The sequence below is a fragment of the Pocillopora verrucosa genome, chromosome 2, assembly GCF_036669915.1.
Source record: "Pocillopora verrucosa isolate sample1 chromosome 2, ASM3666991v2, whole genome shotgun sequence".
Classification (NCBI taxonomy): domain Eukaryota; kingdom Metazoa; phylum Cnidaria; class Anthozoa; order Scleractinia; family Pocilloporidae; genus Pocillopora; species Pocillopora verrucosa.
Window position 1 is genome coordinate 13,782,373 of NC_089313.1, and position 17,188 is coordinate 13,799,560.

General features: G+C 39.4%; 2 protein-coding genes and 1 long non-coding RNA gene across 5 annotated transcripts in view; 1 reads left to right on the forward strand and 2 right to left on the reverse strand.

Moving 5' to 3' along the window:
* The window catches only part of LOC131790964 (uncharacterized), a 38,250-nt gene extending 22,050 nt beyond the window's left edge, over window positions 1-16,200 (forward strand). Inside the window, exons 4-5 of the long non-coding RNA XR_009340745.2 lie at window positions 3,668-3,773; window positions 16,069-16,200. This is a non-coding gene — a long non-coding RNA (uncharacterized lncRNA). The remainder of the gene's footprint in view (window positions 1-3,667; window positions 3,774-16,068) is intronic.
* On the reverse strand, window positions 285-7,347 carry LOC131790906 (uncharacterized). 2 transcript variants are annotated; one of them, XM_059108191.2, is made up of 5 exons: window positions 6,993-7,347; window positions 4,236-4,451; window positions 3,642-3,754; window positions 1,850-2,772; window positions 285-1,413 (listed from the first exon to the last, which is right to left on the reverse strand). In XM_059108191.2, the coding sequence occupies exons 2-5, from the start codon at window positions 4,425-4,427 to the stop codon at window positions 854-856; spliced, it is 1,788 nt and encodes a 595-aa protein (XP_058964174.2). In that variant the 5' UTR covers window positions 4,428-4,451; window positions 6,993-7,347; the 3' UTR covers window positions 285-853. The 2 variants fall into 2 exon arrangements, with proteins under 2 accessions (XP_058964174.2, XP_058964164.2); XM_059108181.2 differs by having other exon boundaries at window positions 286-1,413; window positions 4,236-4,454; window positions 6,993-7,345.
* LOC131790819 (uncharacterized) lies at window positions 9,222-16,865 on the reverse strand. Of its 2 annotated transcripts, XM_059108073.2 has the most exons (6): window positions 16,581-16,865; window positions 16,083-16,240; window positions 12,347-12,478; window positions 11,711-11,809; window positions 10,216-10,408; window positions 9,222-9,895 (listed from the first exon to the last, which is right to left on the reverse strand). In XM_059108073.2, exons 1-5 carry the CDS (start codon window positions 16,706-16,708, stop codon window positions 10,233-10,235), a joined length of 693 nt encoding a protein of 230 aa, XP_058964056.2. In that variant the 5' UTR covers window positions 16,709-16,865; the 3' UTR covers window positions 9,222-9,895; window positions 10,216-10,232. The 2 variants fall into 2 exon arrangements, with proteins under 2 accessions (XP_058964056.2, XP_066018562.1); XM_066162465.1 differs by lacking the exon at window positions 16,581-16,865 and having other exon boundaries at window positions 9,315-9,895; window positions 10,217-10,408; window positions 16,083-16,218.
* Between the last annotated feature and the right edge of the window lie 323 nt (window positions 16,866-17,188).

A 17,188-nucleotide genomic window follows, 5' to 3' on the forward strand; every position in this document is an offset into this window, starting at 1 on the left:
CTTTCACTCTGATGATCTCATTAGTAATTCTCTTTACCATCTGCCATATAATTCCTATAATGTTAGTCTGGAGAATTTGGTATTGGATCACTCCTAATTGATATTTTTCTTTATTCTTGGCTCTTTTTCGCTTGATATTGTATTGATATTGTAAGGAGAAGTTTTGTCTTGGTCACTCATGAGAGTTAACTCCCATGAGTGACCAAGACAAACTGCTTTCTCCTTACAATATCAATGTAGCATTAACCAGATAATTGGTGACAATAAATAAAAATATCAATTGGTGATAATAAGTTGATACAATACTAAATTCTCTGAATTAACATTATAAGAATTGTATGGTTGACAGTAAGGAGAATTACAAATCTGATCTGGGGTTGAAGGGTTGAGGGTCAGGTGATTATGTAGATGAGCTGAAATTGCCTTGTTAAAGCTTTTATGTGTTTTGTTCAATAAATCAGGTGCTAAACTTGAAGCACTGATGGAGCTGGCCATACATCCACTGGCCCTTAGTGATATGTACCATTGTCACTATTGGTTGATATGGTCACACTTCACACTTTATTATTTCACATTGTAATCCAGTAAAAACAACTAAACATAACATGATTTACAATGATATAGAAAAAATACGAACAGAAATTAACTAGAAGAAAGTACATTTAATCGTGTACAGTGACCAAATTAGCCAATGAGCTTTCGAGTTGGGTTGGCCGCATAATTTAAATTAATAGTTACATTAAAGACGATATTGTTATCGTAAGAGAAGAAAGACATACATAGTCACTTAAATTTACTTTTTTGGACTGCATCTTGCCTCATTGAAAAGCAGTAAATATCACGATTTAAGCTCTCAGTAGTGCCAGGGCGGTGGCACAGGTTCGTCGGTCCACTGCGCAGCCAATCTCTCGTTGTAGGCGTTGACTTTTTCATTCATCTTCGCGATGCAAGTCGACGATATCGGCTGACCGATTTGGGCATTATCGCATTTGAATTGTCTCAAAAACTGTAGAACTTTGTCCTGTTGCCTTGGAATGGCGGTCTTTCCTTGCCTTTTATAGTCGAGCCACATTCTCATTGCATACTCAGGATCGCCCGTGCCCTCTCCAAAGTGCACCAAACCAAGCCTGTTTTCGGGTTTTATTTCATTACGGATTAAGTTCATTGCGTTAAACATTCTCCACATGTACTTACTCATCTGAAGGAAGCATACCTCCAGAGGTTCCATCTGGCAATGGCTAAACTCCTTGTTTGACTCTCCCCAGTTTTCGATCATGGATACCCTCAGGTCCATAAGCGAAAGTGATGTCGATATGTCAATCACGTTCATTTGTGTACCACCCACTACATGTCGTATGGCGCCTCGCGTGTGATAAGCTTCAGCTGCGTAGATCAGGGCCTTTGCAAGAACATCTGTTTGAAGAAAATTACCGAAACATTAAACCAGGAATTGCTATCTCTGAATAAAAATCAAGTGTGGTTTTTTTTCGGTAGGGGGTGGAAAACTTTGATGTGATCAGTACGGAAGTAGAGATGACTTTCCGAAGAAATGTGGTCATAACACGACTAGCAATCGTTTTTACGCGACATCTCAAGCTGGACACTTGCAAAACCGAGGAGGCAACGAAGGAGCGCTTTTATTATTTTATACAAATGGCTGTCTCACCTCAACTACGGATCATAAAATCAGATTGAAAACGTTTCAGTTCGCTACTTGACCGCCAAACACAGGTCGTCAATTTGACGACTTTCGATGTAATTGAAAAATTGGTCAAAATTTTACCCGCTAGCCATGGCGACCAAAACGCTTACAGCCAGCTTGGAGTGCTGCTAACTCAGTTATGATTACCTAACAATTCCGGTTTGTATCCTCCTTTTGAAGACATCTCTTTCACCAGGGCTTGGTACTGGTTGTTATGGGCCAGTCTCAGGTCCTCCTCTGTTTTCAGTTTTTCCCCAGGTCTCATCGGAATTTTAGCATCCAAGCTCTTAAAGGTTTCCAGCCACTTTTCCAAGAATGCTTTTGATTTGGGTGCCCCCTTCATTGATAACTTCGCTCCATTTACCATCGTTTCGAAGAACTTTATGTTGTACTTGTAGACCTTGTAATAAGCGCTGGCTAATTCTTGCATTTTGCTGTTTAATGTTTTTTCGTTGTTCTCTACATCTTTGGCAAATGTAGGCGGTAGTTTAACAAACAGAAGTGGCATGGTGTACTCCAGGGTGAAAGCGTAGACATTTGTGTCAAAAACGATCTCCGAGGGTTTCCCAAATTCATTTTTGTCTTGGAAAAAGTTGTTGAATTTCTCTGTAAGCGTACCAGCGTCTTTTCCAACAAGCCCGACGTCGTAGTCCGAAGTGCAAGAAGCTGATCCGTAAGGCTCAGGAAAGCACACAGAGTCAGGGATTTCGATTTTCTTTGCCGCTGTTCTCACGCAAGGGTTTAGCTTATTACCACTTAGAACGTAAAGAACGTGTGTCACAAAGAGATACCTAGCGGCAGTGATGTACAGGAGTTGAAGACAGCTAGTAGGAGTGCGGAATTTTTTTTTCATAGCTGCCCAATCGTTGTTTCGTTTAAAGAACTTCTTTATCCTATCCGCATCTTTGGCAAAGTCTGTTGTGCCGATTTGTCCTGCGAAGTTGGGTTGAAATAGCCACGTATCTTCCTCGGTTTTTTTTTTAAATTTGTACTTGGTCACAATGTCAGTCTCCATCCACTTAAGATCATCTTGTTCGGGGTCATTCTGAAGCAAGTTTGAAGCTAGAAATCTGTTTTTGTGAAATAAGACCCAAGATTCATATTCAAACTCTCTTGTGTTGTGTGAAAGTTTTGAAGCTCATTAGTTAATTGGATTTTCAGCGAAGTATTTTTATCGTGGGTTGTAATGGTGATAGGACTTAGTGGAGTACAATTCAGGGAGTCATCAAGCGTGTGATTTCAAATTGGCCGAGTACGAAGTGCAAGGGTAATTTGAAATTAAGAATAGGATTACCCTTGAGTTGTACGACTCGAGGTCCGATTGCCAATAAATTGTGTCAAAAACAAAACACAAGAAACTCGGGAATGAAAAATTTAATGTAACAACACATACCGTTCTTGCTGATACCGAGTAAAAGTAATTGGAACTTTTAGTTTTGTCCACGTCACTATGTTTCAAATGTGCCGGACCTCTCAACCCGAAGTCATTAGTTTTCATTTTGATTGGGTAGGTAGTTGAGTTTTATCGGTTGATGGCGTAAAGTACTTGATTTTAATTGGTTGCTCAACTGTCTGATTTGGCCTGTCCGATTATTAGTGTTGCTCATATTCAAGCATTTTGTTATTGACACAATTAAGCCCTTTTTTCATCTAAACATGATTAATTGTATCGGCATTTGCGCAAACTCATTTTAAATTGATGAAAGTTATTGCAGTCTCCTGCCGAAAAAATCCGGCCCACACCTTCAAATTGTTATTGTAGTCCCACTTTCTAATATTTTGAGCCAAAAACATCTGTTTGATTGATATTGCTCTATTCTACAGCAAGCAGGTGGGATGTGCCAGCGGTAAATCGTTTACGTTAGCCCCCAGTCCCTCTTTTTCCATAGAAACACTTGTGGCGTCTCTCTATTGGTTATATTAGTTGTTGTAAGCTTACGGCTCATCTGATGGTGTTCCTTTCAGAGGCTCACTGAAGTCGGCCAAGGTCCATTCCGGCTGATTCTGGAGGAGGTCCTCGACTTGTGAGATAGGGTACAGTTCATCATACACCTGTCAGACAAGCCACACAGTGAGTAATTTTTTTCAGTTTTTTTGTTTCACTTGTAGGGTTAGAGTGCATCTTTGTAAAATATTTTAAACTGATTCAAATCAAAGTAATCGGCACAACAGCCAGTTACTGTGATTTTCCAGTTCGACTGAATTGGGAAACTTGATTCAGGGTTTATGAAAGATCATGGACTGTTTATACTCTTTATGTACCAGTCATGATTTAACACGGTCGGAGGGAGGGGGGTCACATGGTTTTTAGGGAGAGGGGAGGGGGGATTGTCGTCGCTAACAGAGTATAAAGGGGGGTTTGGTAAATTGACTGCCAGTTAACAGCCAATGAGGCAGGGGGTAATCTTAAGATGGTTACAGAGCCTAAACGGTGGCCAATTTACGTTATCTACTCTGTTGATAACACTAAAAAGACAACAGGTGGCTTCAAAGGAAACCTTTAAATTTCCTTAAGTAAGACTGTTCAACTCACCACGTTCTCCATGTCCGCTGCACTTGGCTTTACCTGACTTCGGAACTCATTGTGAGGATCAACAAACCGCTCATTTGGCTTGTCGGTCGGACGGCACTCATCAGGTTGAGGAGTCTTAGGATCCATACAACCACCATTGCTGACTTGTAAGGTCACAGAAAATACCATGATACACAATAGTGATGTCATCATGCGGAGGTTTGATTGACTCGCTTACTGCTATAAATCGGTTGATTGAAAGAAATCCATTGATATCTCAATAGAAAATACATTGGAAGTTTAAACTAAAAAAATGCTTCGAGACCGAGATATTTAAGATGCGTCCCATGTCACGGACCTATTATATTGGGGTTCTGTTAATCACACTCAACTTCGATTGGGGGTTTGAGAGATCGTTTGATTACTTTGGCAATTGTTTACACTGTATTTTAATGTATAACTCAAATTGTCTCTTAGAGTGCATTCGTGCAAACGCAGATATTACAAGCTACTCTTTGAGTTGCATTAAACTCAGCGTTTCTTTAATTAGTGGTTGAATTTACACTTTAGAGTTCAAATTTTTTCCTGGGTTCAAGATTTTTTTAACCCGGTGTGTTTTTCCCCTTCCTTTTGACTATGAATGCAAGGAAAAATAAAAGTTTAGAGCAAGAAAAGTGAAAGAAAAAAAAAAGCACAACAACTATTCAATCCTTTTTGGAGTTTTCCTTGACTTTCGCACAATTACAGGACTCCTTGCCTCAACTTGTGAATGGAAAAGCGGGTGAATGGAAAAGCGAATGAATGGATAGATTGACCTTTGTTAATTTTCGAATATTTCTATCAGAGATTTCATGGAAACCACTTAGTGCCCAAACGGAGAAACATGCAACCGGTTCATGTGACTTTCCCTGCTGCGCCAGAATAATGGCATCAAAACATTGTAAGATAATGTGTTTTTACTTGCCCCCGAAGACCACTCATGTAGCTGCAACGTACCAATCGAACCTTTCGTGCGGCAGCGTTATACGTTAAATGAAGAATGTCAATACCATTTAACTCACGTTAATTTGCTCACCAAAAAAAAAAAAAGACTTTGGGAACCTCATTGAGTGATCATTAAATGTCGACCTTTTGTAAGCATTTGTTTGTAAGCCTTCGTTTACTGCATTATTTTAAAAATTTGAACATAATTTTACGCGCGCAATGGTCAACGTAAATTTTCCGTGACTTTCCCTAATTATGTTTAGCTTGGAACCGAATTAGTGTCAGTGGAAGTCACACATGACATAACAGACGTCTTAGTGCCTATCCGCACTAGCAGACAAAACTAGAGTTGTACCGATAAAATCAAAGGACAAATTTTGTCATGACAAATTATTGTCTCCTCTGTTGCATCCGCACTAAAAATTTCGAAGCTGTCAAAAAGCTGTCAAATTCGGTTAACAGCCAAATATAACACCTTTGTTATATTTCAATGTAATTTATTCAATTTAGCTATGCGCGCCAAAACATCAAACGTTTTGGCGAAATAATTATATAGTGGAACGTGTTCAAATGTTTCAACTTGTGACGTGTTTCTTGCATTTAAATTTCGCTCAGATGGAAGATGAAATGATGCTTATAATGAGCCTAGTATTAAGGCATCAATTTCATAGATACCAAGCAACTCTTTTAATGATTGAATACCGTAGAAGATGGGGACGTCGGGCACGTCGACTCAACCATTACTACTGGAAACTTTTAAGACCAAACCGGTCTTGGTTCGAGACCCACTAAAATGACTGAACAATTCCGGGGGTATTTTTTCAGAAGGCAACTGCGAATGGATCATGGTACCTTCGATATTCTGTTGAATGTTTTGAGACCTGCTGTAACTCGCGAACACGCGGAAGGGGGGCGACGAGCGGGGGAAGAAATAGGAGTGGTCAGCGGTGAAACAATTTTAATAGTTTGTATAGAGACAGATCATTTGTAGTTGCAAAGAAAAATCGTGTTGTGGAGCCGAAATGTTAACAGTAAACTTCGCTAAATAAAATTTTAAGCAATTTTTCAGAAGTGTTGATTGTACATACATCTTTAATTGCTGTAATAAACAATCGAGGCATCGGAAAAGGCATCGGTGGCATCCGGAGAGGCACCAAGAAGAATTATATTTACGTTTTGTAACTTGTTGCGTGACGTGCGTGACGAAAAAAGAAAACCTAAACCGTGGCCTTCAAATATTTTTTCCGCCTTGCCGCGTTTCGAGTTAACTTGTACAACTCCATGAAGAAGTTTACGACAGTTAGACGAAATGCGTCGGAGAATATAGAAGTTTTACAAATACTGTACGCACAGCGCTGCTTATCAGTTTAGATTTAAAAAATTTTATAGCGGTGGCGATGCTAATATTTCCATTCAAGTCGTCTAGTTGTTTTCGCCAAGCTTTTACGCAGGACAAATTTTGTCGGCGGTGCTTTTAAAAATTTTTCCGCTTCGGCAAAAAATTGTCAAGTCGGGACAACCCATCCGTAATTTTGTCGTTAGTGTGGTAGGCCATTAAAAACCGTTAAATGGCAAAGTTATTGCGACTTAAGAGTCTATGCACAGGTAGACAACCCTGTAGGTTTTAGGCCGCTTGACGTCAATTATTTTATACGCTAGTTGAATTTTAATTTGCAGCGATCGATCTCGGCAAGACGGAAGTGATCCCGAGAAATGTTTCATAAATACCGCAAACCTTGACTTTTCATGCCCAAAATCCGCTTAATGACAGTCAGATAAATAAAGCTCACTTACATTTGTTTTTCTGTGTTGTCTCGAGTGATTTTGCGGGGTTTTGGGACGGTTAAGGCGTGCTACTTCCAGGACCGTCTCAGGGGCCTAAATCCTCTAGAACTTTGCCAAATTTCTTCCGCTTCCAAATCGGTTGCTCACCTCCCAGCTTCGGGCACGTTAAAAATTGATAAACGTGTAATAGCCAAGCCAAAATTTCGAGCAATTGCCCGCCTCTAACCACCTGCTCGATTTCCGACCTTCGCTCATCGCTCCGCCGTCGACACATGACAGCTTTGTTCTGATTTTTTCCGGTTACGGAACGGAAGTCTTAGGGGAAGGCTGGTAAATTTGAGCTCGCTTAATGATTAATTTGAATTGTAAAACGGTAAATCGAAGGCTTATGATCTACCACTTCGGTTCACATCATGTAGCGGACGAAATTCGGCGAAGTTCTGGAGGCTTTCGGCCCAGACGGTCCTGGAAGTTGCATGCCTTGTGTTTTTCCTTTACTTTTGAAAGGGCGTCGGTGCAAAGTGGAGAATTAACCGTCCCAAAATCACACGAGACAACACAGATTTAGTCATGACAATAGGCCCACTTACGAAAACTTCCACAGATCGATACATTTCTTTTTAGAGTCGTGGCGTTTACGCTTAGCTGTGACGGTTTGGCTTACCAAGTCAAAACGCGCGCAAATTTCTAGCGATTCTGTAAATGGTCAGATTGTCATGCTGAAATATTTCTTTGTGTAAACAAATATCCCACGGTTCGTAAAAACTGGACTGTTTACTTTCAATGATTTTTGTTTTGTGTATTTGTCACGCAGTTTTTTCAATTGAATTGAATTAATTGAAAAATGCACTCTGCTCTGACGGCTTAACACGCTTGGCTAGCAGTGTGTTCATTTAGTTCACCGTTGAGTATTTAATTGTTTTTAATTTTAATCTGGGAAAACTTTGAAGATCTACTTTAAAGGAATGTAGCCACGAAATCAGCGTTTCAATAAAAGCGCCATTTCGAAACATCATCAAAAGCCTGTCACAAAGGTGATCTGACACAGGGTGCGTTCCTTTAGGAGAATCCGGATCAGGATTTCTGATCTGTGGCGTTCCTTTCGAGCAAATCTATTTTCAGATCAATGATCTATCAAATCCACTCTGTACAAGGATTCATCGGATCACTGATCTGCGCGATCTAAAGACGGATCATCGGATCATTGATCCAACGCGTTCCTTTGGGCGTAGGATCCGAAATTAATTTTTTTGACCAGCAATGCTCAATTTCAAACAAGTACTTACTTCATATAATGACCGGAAAGATTGTTGGCCATCGCTCCACAAATTCTGCGGTAAACACGATGTTTAATGTTAAATCGATCGGCCACTGATCGCAGGCATTCAGGGTTCCCAAGTATCCATATCGTAATCAATACTTTGTTCTGTAATTCAAAGGTAGGTCTCCCTCCATTCCTTTGTCCATGAGGCAGACTTAGGCAAGTAGCTGACAGGTATTCCAAACACTGACTGTAGTTCTTGACATCCGAAAATGACTTAAAAAATCTGAAACAATGTAGAGTGGCTTAATACGTTTGAAATAATGCTCAATGCGGACATGGCTCTGCCTTTCCCTTATCAAAAGAAACAATAGAAATTCTTCATCTTCACAACTTCTCGCTTCTTGTAGTTTTGAATCATCGGAAAGTTCTTCTATTGACGAAACAACAGCTGCTCTATCCGCGGTGGCCATCTCGTTTTCGTTTTTAAATTTAGTGCGCGACTCCGCTGACGCGCTCTACAATTTCGCGCCTGCTGTCGTGGTAGCTCCGTTCCTTTGATGCACCGTGATCTGTGTGATCTTGGATCACAAAACCTAATCCAGATCCTCCCAAAGGAACGCACCGATAGTTTGTGTACCATGAAAAAATTTACATTAATGTAAGGCACTGTGTTCTTCCAGTTTGATGCTGAGTGCTTCGCGGCAAAAGCCGACCATCACAAAGTGTTTTGGTCACGCACTGTTGAGAATAATGCGAGATAATTGAATCCTGAACGCTTAAATGATAAACCTGGCAACATCAGTGAAGTCTGAGTCAAACTCATCGCTGTTGAGGTGATATATTTCAACAGCACCGTCCCATCTTGCGAAAATCGACCCGAGAAACTTGGCTTCTTTCCCTTGAATATCCCGCGATCTGCTTATTCCAGTTGGTAAACCCGCCACAGTTAGGCAGACACTTCCAGGGCAATCGTCGATGGCCGCTTGGTGTTCGTCCGACTCGGGGTGCTCGGCTCGTAAATTAAAAATTTTATCGCATTTTTACGGCGATAGACTGTTAATGAAGCAAAGCATTCTATTGCGCAAATATCTCTTTCAAATATTTTTTATTACAGCATTAAGCTATTTAAGCATTCCTAAATATTGTCCTGCTAACCTTTAGGCATTAATTTTTGCATACATTTCGATTGATTATACTCTGATAACTAGATACCAACATGGATAGAGCGATAAAAATCTAGATAAAATTGAGCGTTGTAAAACTAAAAAGGTAATAACTACATCTTAAACGAACAGAGGAGAATATGACTACGGCGAGGAGGTGAACTCAAAGTAAAAAAAAGCGAACTTCTCAGAAAACTGTCTAAATTGCTGAAAAAACAAATGCAGCATGTATTTGGTTTAAACGTTGTCGAGAACTTTCCAGACCAATCACAGTGCAAAGGAAATTAAAATCAATACAATCTTGGATTTTTTTCGACGCTCCCTCAAAATTTGCCCAAAATCACCATCCAGCTAGCAAGAGTGTAATGAAAGTATTGGTCCTCCATAGTCATTGATTTGAAGGCAACCTCACATTTAAATGTAACAACAAGCCTAAGGATATTGACGTTCCATCTTGTGAGAGGACTTTGCCATCCACCAAATCTCTGAAAGAGAAACGAACTTTTGATCATTATAACTCAGTAATACCCACTTAAGTGTTGAAGCCTTTTACTCATGCTTTAGATTATCATGATTCTGACCCAACCTCGTTCACCTGTTAGCTTTCCTAACCGCGCTAACTGATCCAAGCGTGGCTGATGACTTATTTTAGCCCAAAGGAGGAACTGCTCACAATTTAAACAATTAGACGTGTTTATACTTAAGAAAATGGCAACAGATTAACAAACGAGGAAGTTCACGTACTTTGGCCTTCTTCAGCATTTTTTTTTAGGTGCGCGATTTGCAATGAAAGTCGATTTACTTACCTTCTTAGTTCAGCAATTAAATTTTCCTCCAATCGTCCATCCGGATTTTCTGTCCGTTTATTGGCAAATTCCTGTGATTACACTTGCCGCAAGTCAATGGACAGTGAAACTCCATGAACTCGATATTTTTTGGTTGTGACTGTGTGCAAAACTTCTTGAATCGTTTGCACAAAGAAAAATGATCCTTGCACTCTATAGACACCGCCCAAAGAAAAAAATAGTGTCATTCATTTATCGGGAATTTGGGCTTCCCCGTTAGGGACCAATCAGAATCGCCGGGGGGGGGGGTGGGTTGGGTTTTGGGGGATCATATGGTTTTCAGAGGGGAAGGAGGGGGATCAGTCTTCACCAACAGAGTATAAATAGGGACTATAGAAAATTGACCGCCAATTACCTGCCAGTGAGGAGAGGAAAAGAAAAATATTACAGAGCCTTAGATGGGGGATCAGCTAAATTCTGTGACACACCAAAATCCTCTAACTCCCGGACCATCGATTATGACCGGTTTCCTTGATTGTTGGGTTATATTAAAGAATTGCTCACGAGATTGCACAATATAATTTCAGTCTACAGACACACTAACCGCAAGGAGAGTTTAAATAATTTGGCAAGTTGAAACGGTTTTCTTGCGGCTTCGCAGACGCTAAACATTATCTCGTGCACGAAACTCGGAGTATCACGAGCAACGCAACCAATGAATCAAATCGATTGTTTCGGTAGGGGTTTTTGAATCAAGGTTACCAGATAGATATATGAATTTTAGATTTCTTGAACAAATGGTCAAAAAGAGCAGTAATACGCGTGTGCCGCCGTCACAATGGACTTGAAGCAGGTGTGACGTTTAACCCTTAGATCGTAAAATCAAAATGTATTTTCTCCATACTGTTCTCTATTCATTTCCCATGGTACAAGCAAGAAGAATTTACACAACGATCAAGAGCTTCTCCTATTGGCGATCGTTTCCTTTATTCTCATGACCTTGATGTTTGGTCGGCAGTGGTATTGTAAGGAGAAATTAGATGCTCGTCACTTTGAGAAGTCAAAAGGTTAACGAGGTAATCCCTTTCACCCTTCCCTCTCCGTAGTGAGGAGTAAATATATTCTAAAGAACCACAGTTGTTCCAGTGAGGACATTGATACGTTAAGAGTCCCCCTTCGTTTTGTATGTGTACTTAGGGGATATTCATAAATTATTGTAGAAAATCCTGACACTAAAGCTTATCATTTATTCGCCATACTTAGATCACTGAGAGAAGTTACGAAGACGGGGGGGGGGGGGGGGGGGTTTTGTCGCTAGCCCTGCCAGCTTTTCTTCTTTCTGCGATTCTTTTTTTTTTATCCAAAATAAGGGAGGTAGGGGGGCCCTCTCCTAGATCCGCCACTGGTATCTGTGACCAAACTCTCTTGTCTAGGTTAATGCGGTGCTCCTTGAGCTGAGTTTCAGGAGCCTTTCATTTCAGTAGCAGCATTTTTTTACTTTGCTATTTTACTTACCAGGGCAGCCTTTTATGCCATAGGGATCTTGACTGGTTGTTCTACCATCCCAGCAACATCCATTCCTGTTTGTTCTGCAGTTTTCGAGAGGTTCTCCACCTTGACAAACAATATCAACTTTATTTATTATTGCTGTTATTCTGGATTCTTTAGATTTCTCACTTCCTTAAAAAAAGCGTCATTCCTCGCTTTGTGGATCAGTTATCAATCATTTTTTTTCCTATCCCAGTCTTACATACAGGTGTATTTTTAACTGTAATGAGAAGCTTAAAGCCAATATTGACTTGGGCATTTCTGAGTTCATGTCTGGCTAGCAACCTAGTTCCAAGAAAACCTCGTAACAAGGACTCACCCTTATTCCTTTTTATTCAGAGGGGGCACTGGAAAATGCTTAAAGGATTTCGACTGGCGATTGACACACCCTTTGAGTTTAAACCAAGTGTTTTTCGTTCAAGCGCGTTGTCAATTTTTTATCAAGACGGATGTCACTCCTGTAGATGCCATTTGTATCATGGTTATGAAATAATTGTCTTCATTTTATTGCTCTTTTGGTCGGTTGTTTATTCGGTTACTGTGCTACATGGATTATTGCAAGGATTATATTTCGTGGATGCACCACTGGACAGAGCTACTTACAATAATGACAACTAGCGGAACAGCTTCTTTCCAGCTTGAGTTTCAGCTGACTAATGATCGTGTAACACACTCTATATCCCAGTTCGTTGATAATTTTCTTACAAGTACTGTGTGAATCTTTGTCTTTGCATTCTACGAGAGAAAATTCATAAAAGGAAGTGCTAGTAAATTCATCTTAAAGAAGCGATTGGTTATTTGTTATGTTAGTTTTCTGTTGGCAATGAAAGCTCGGCCGTCGATCAGTTGAAAGAGAAGCTCAACCTGACCCCACGGAGTCCGAGTAACAAACTTGGAACCTCGTTTACTTCCCCGTCAGTAAAATAAATGGATTTATTTATACACATGTCTTGAACTGTGGGTTATAGAAATAACTACATCAAAGACTATTTAAATTGCGTTTCTTCAGAAGCCCATTACTTAGTAATGGGCTCCTGGTTATTCTAGGGTCTAAATTTGCGGGCCCTATGAAATGCTAAAACGCATGCGCACTTAAATTTGATGACTCCTTAAAAGTAAGGCGCCAATGGGACCTGATTGGTGCGTTGCAATTCAAACCGTGAGCCGCGTTAACAAAGCATGTCAAGTAAAAATGCGCGTTGTAGGCTTGCTGTAACCAAAAAGCGAACGCCTTCCTTTACGTGGACTGCAAAAATTGTGGCGGTAAAGAGAGGATATCCGTGGCGGATCTGCGCGCAAAAAAACATTGGTATAGTTCTCAACAAATTTCTGGCATTGCTGGGCTATCCTTAATTTCTCGTGAACAAAGTCTTTATATTACAAAGTTTGATTTGTTCCCTCTGTTACTTATGAGTCAATCCAACGTCAACGTTAGATTTTATCTTTTAACACTTTGTTTAAAGTGTTGTACACACTGCCTTTATATCTTCCGTGCGTTAGCTAATGATATGACACTCTGGAAGTTTATTTTGGCAAATGTTCCTTTTCGTGACTTCACAGTGAAACGACCGCTAAGTCTTCTGAAGTGATGTGAAAATTTGATCGTATCTCTACCTTCAGGTTTTTATACATTTTAGGTAAACAAGTCCATAGATTTTGACTCCTGTGAAGAAGACACTTTGTAACTAATAGTTGACTCAGTTCATAACTTGTTTACGTGACGATAGAAAGATATTGCAAACAAATTAATTACTTTTTTTCAACTTAAGGATTAAAATTCCTTAAGGGTACATATCGGTTGGAAAATCTCTACATGACTGTAAAATATTTAGATCTTTCCGTCATTGTTTTCATTTTTAAAACTGGTGGTATCAGTACGGTATCTAAAATTGGTACCAAAGGAACATCTGATATTCTTCAGTCAAAGTTTAACTTGTAGTGATCAGTTAACTTGTTACTGTGATTCTTTTAAACTAAGCAAGGTCGTTGAGATTGGCAAGTGATAAATTGAGAAGTGTTTATCATAACGCGTGGAGGAAAAATTTGGCAGTAATTAATACTGCAAATATCTAGATGATTTTACTGCACTGGAAATAGAGGAATACTCATAGCTTACACTAGATAAGTAGATTGAGCACTCCTCTCACGGAACTCTTGAAAACAAATGTGCTCAAAGCGGTTCTTGCTGGTCAGAAACTAAAGCTTTAAATTAAGGGGGGCTCTGACAATTGACACACTTTGCTGAGTATTCATCTGTTGCACCATCTTTCATCGATTATCATGAAAAACCGATTTTATTTTGTTTGATTGTTGCTTCCTTTTGAATGTAAATGCGAAACTAATAGTTTAAGTACCTTACATAAGGGTGCACGGAAACCGATCTCTTTTTAGAGACACCCGCTGTCTAGTTACGGTAGGTCTGAAATTAAACCTTTTGTATAAAGGGCACCAAAAATTAACACAAACTTGTAGAGTATGTATCTGTTGCGTGATCTGCTTCAATACAATACAGATGTGGTTAAATTGAAAACCGATTTGGTTGTCACGGTAAACTGATATTTCTTTCTTGGTCTATCTGCGGACATGTACCAACCCTTCAGCCTATATATATATATATAAACAGTTCAAAATGACCAAAATGAAACACGCATGATTCTCTGTAACTCTGAGTTTCGTGCTTACGCACTCGTCAGACAGATTTAAATCTGTCTGACGAGTGCGTAAGCACGAAACTTAGAGTTACGGGGAATCATGCGTGTTTCATTTTAGTCATTTTGAATTGTATTTCGCTCTACACTCATGTGTATTGAGCACTTTCCAATAGCATTTGCTACAATTTCCCACAATTATATATAGATATATATATATTTGTTTTTATTTTTTATTTTTAATGACATCTTTGATGTTTTTTTTTAAGGGCATGCGAGTTAGAATATCATTTTATGACGTGCCGAAAAGGTTTGGTTCAAACGCTTCCGGAATCTAGAGTGAAAGTTCATTAAGACCCTTTGTTTTTCTAATTTCGGATGATAAACATCTCGTAATCGTTTCGGTGTGAGGAAAAAGAAAGGAAAGGAAATATTGAATACCATAAAATACGAGTGTCATATCTTCCGATTTCGAGATAGGATAGTGCAATGACTAAGCTACAAACACCTCTGTGGTGAGTTAGTTCATATACTATGTTGACATGAGACAAGTGATTAGCACTGTGGAAAACGTCATGTGTGCGCGCTTAAGATTGACGGAAAAGTTTTAAGCTTAGCCGTCAAAAACAGAAAAATGATGAACTTTTGTCTCAAGGGAGTACAGCCACTTAACCTTCGAAGGCTTTTACGGCCATGTACGTGTTAATGTCTGTATTTTATTTTTGGCATTGGAAAAGAAGAAAGATTGACGACGTATATCAGATTTGTATAAAGTCTTTCCTTACGAAAGCGTCTAAACAAATCTATTCAGTCTTTGTCCACCACTGCCTACTGATACAGTCATGAAATTAAAAATTTTAGATATTAAAAAAAAGGCTTCGACAAATTGTATTCACTTCTGTGACTAAAAATATTTAGCGTAATGTATAGATAGCTGTACAGATATAGTGAAAACCGATTTTGGTTAAAGAAGAATGTATCAATGATTCCGGTCCAATAATGGACATATCGTAATGTTTTAAGCTTCGTTTCGTTTTGCTGCAAGTCTTGAAAATGTTTGCGTGCACCGAAAAGAAATCAAAAGTATTCCTCGAACGTTTAAGCTATAAGACCATTTATGGTTTGGGAACTGTTAATTCCCGTGAATGTACTGCTTCTGTTTTTCATTTAAATACAAAAGCCTATGGTTAATGAAAGGTACCCTTGTTTTCAGAGTTGAAAGCGCATGCGTGTACTGAAAACAAAACTACTATTGTTCCTTGAACATTTTAGAAACAACAACTTTCTATGGCGTGTGAATTGATCTTTCTCGTGACCAAACTTCTGTTTCCCATTTGAGTTTAAAAGCTTGTGGAATGTACAATGAGAGGTAACTTTGTTTCATACAGTGAGTTATTTTTTCAATCCTTCCAGAGTGTGAGAAGGGAAAGGGGAAGCAAAAAAAATAAACATTGTCTCAAAAAAGTACTCTACACGTAAGTGGCCTAGTCATCTAGAATGTTCTTCTTGGTAAAATGCCAAATAGAATGAAATATCGGTAAAATCCTTTCTGTTTTCCTAATTGGCTCAATCAAGTTTTAACCGGTGGATCAACCCCTGACAGAGTTATGCATTCGACTCTTCGAATAGACTGTGGAAAAGCTACGCTTACACAGATGCTTTGTGTTAATCTTTTAGATGGTTGCTCTTACCTTCTCCGTTTCGTAGCCTGTTCGTTTCTGCCAGCTTACTTGTGGAACGTTGAGCAAAAGATTGGCAGAGGATCAAAACCACGGCGAGGAAGAATAAAAAGAAACCCCTCTCTAGAATTGCCATGCTTCGTGGATGTTGAACGTGGTTATCTACTCGTCTTTTGGATAAGAAGAAAAAGAATGCTTGATCAATGTTTGACGATGGTTTTATATATCAGTTCTAAGCGGGGCGTGGTCGATATCAGAAAAGATAAGAAAATGATTTTCTCTGCACGCATTTCAGGTAGAAGTTAATGTCAAGTTATGTTCATTGAATTGATAAAGATCTTCTTGCCATTATCATGAAAGAAAAAACGATTGTCGCGCACGATTATACAACGAAATGCATCGACGTACCTTTCCTGAAATAGCCCGCTCTGCACAAAATTAAAAATGTATTTGAGTATTTTCCATTCTTAATTCCCCCTGTTATTAAACCTGTACAGACACGTGTAACACCTTTTAAAAATTCTCCAGGAGCTTCTGCTGATGTTATAATAATCCAAAACGTGGGAGTTGCTGATTGTCTTGCTTTTCATAAGCCGACCGCAAAGGTGATGACCACTTTTTACCAGTGTAAAATGCATTCTCTTTAGGTCTATTTGTTATTACTTAAATATTATTTTGTTCTGAATCAGAGAAAATGTTCGTCCTTAACTTTTCTGTTCCGCAGATCGACTTGAAAAGGAAGCGTGATGTATAGTTTCGTGATATAGTTCGTCATTATCCCATTCCCCGTCGCGTGGCAATCCCCATACTCACGCACAGAGGCTCAAGACTTCTCAGTAGGGAAGGTTTATTTACACTCTAAGCGGAACTTTTTGGGGAAATCCTTAGAAAAAACAATCCAAAAGCACGTATCCTATGTTTCGTATCACGAATACCCCAGGTTGTGGTATTACAGAGTTATAATGCCCCCCCCCTCCCTTAAAAAATGCAACGCTTAGAGCGAATGAAATGATTAAACTGTCAAAGAAAAACATAGTAATTGGAGGGGAAAAGAGGGGGGTGCTGTGAGGAATTAGGATTTGATATGGCGCGTGGAAAAGGATACCCTAGTTGTGCAC

Excerpts from the sequence above, each read along its gene's own strand:
- LOC131790906 (XM_059108191.2), bottom strand. The coding sequence starts at position 4,427 with ATGATGACATCACTATTGTGTATCATGGTATTTTCTGTGACCTTACAA. Across the intron at positions 3,755-4,235 it reads CAGCGGACATGGAGAACGTG|GTGTATGATGAACTGTACCC; the intron begins GTGAGTTGAACA and ends CTTGTCTGACAG. Across the intron at positions 1,414-1,849 it reads ATACAAACCGGAATTGTTAG|ATGTTCTTGCAAAGGCCCTG; the intron begins GTAATCATAACT and ends TTCTTCAAACAG.
- LOC131790819 (XM_059108073.2), bottom strand. The coding sequence starts at position 16,708 with ATGCATTTTACACTGGTAAAAAGTGGTCATCACCTTTGCGGTCGGCTT. Across the intron at positions 12,479-16,082 it reads CAGGCTACGAAACGGAGAAG|AATGCAAAGACAAAGATTCA; the intron begins GTAAGAGCAACC and ends TTTCTCTCGTAG. Across the intron at positions 11,810-12,346 it reads TTCCGCTAGTTGTCATTATT|GTGGAGAACCTCTCGAAAAC; the intron begins GTAAGTAGCTCT and ends TTGTTTGTCAAG.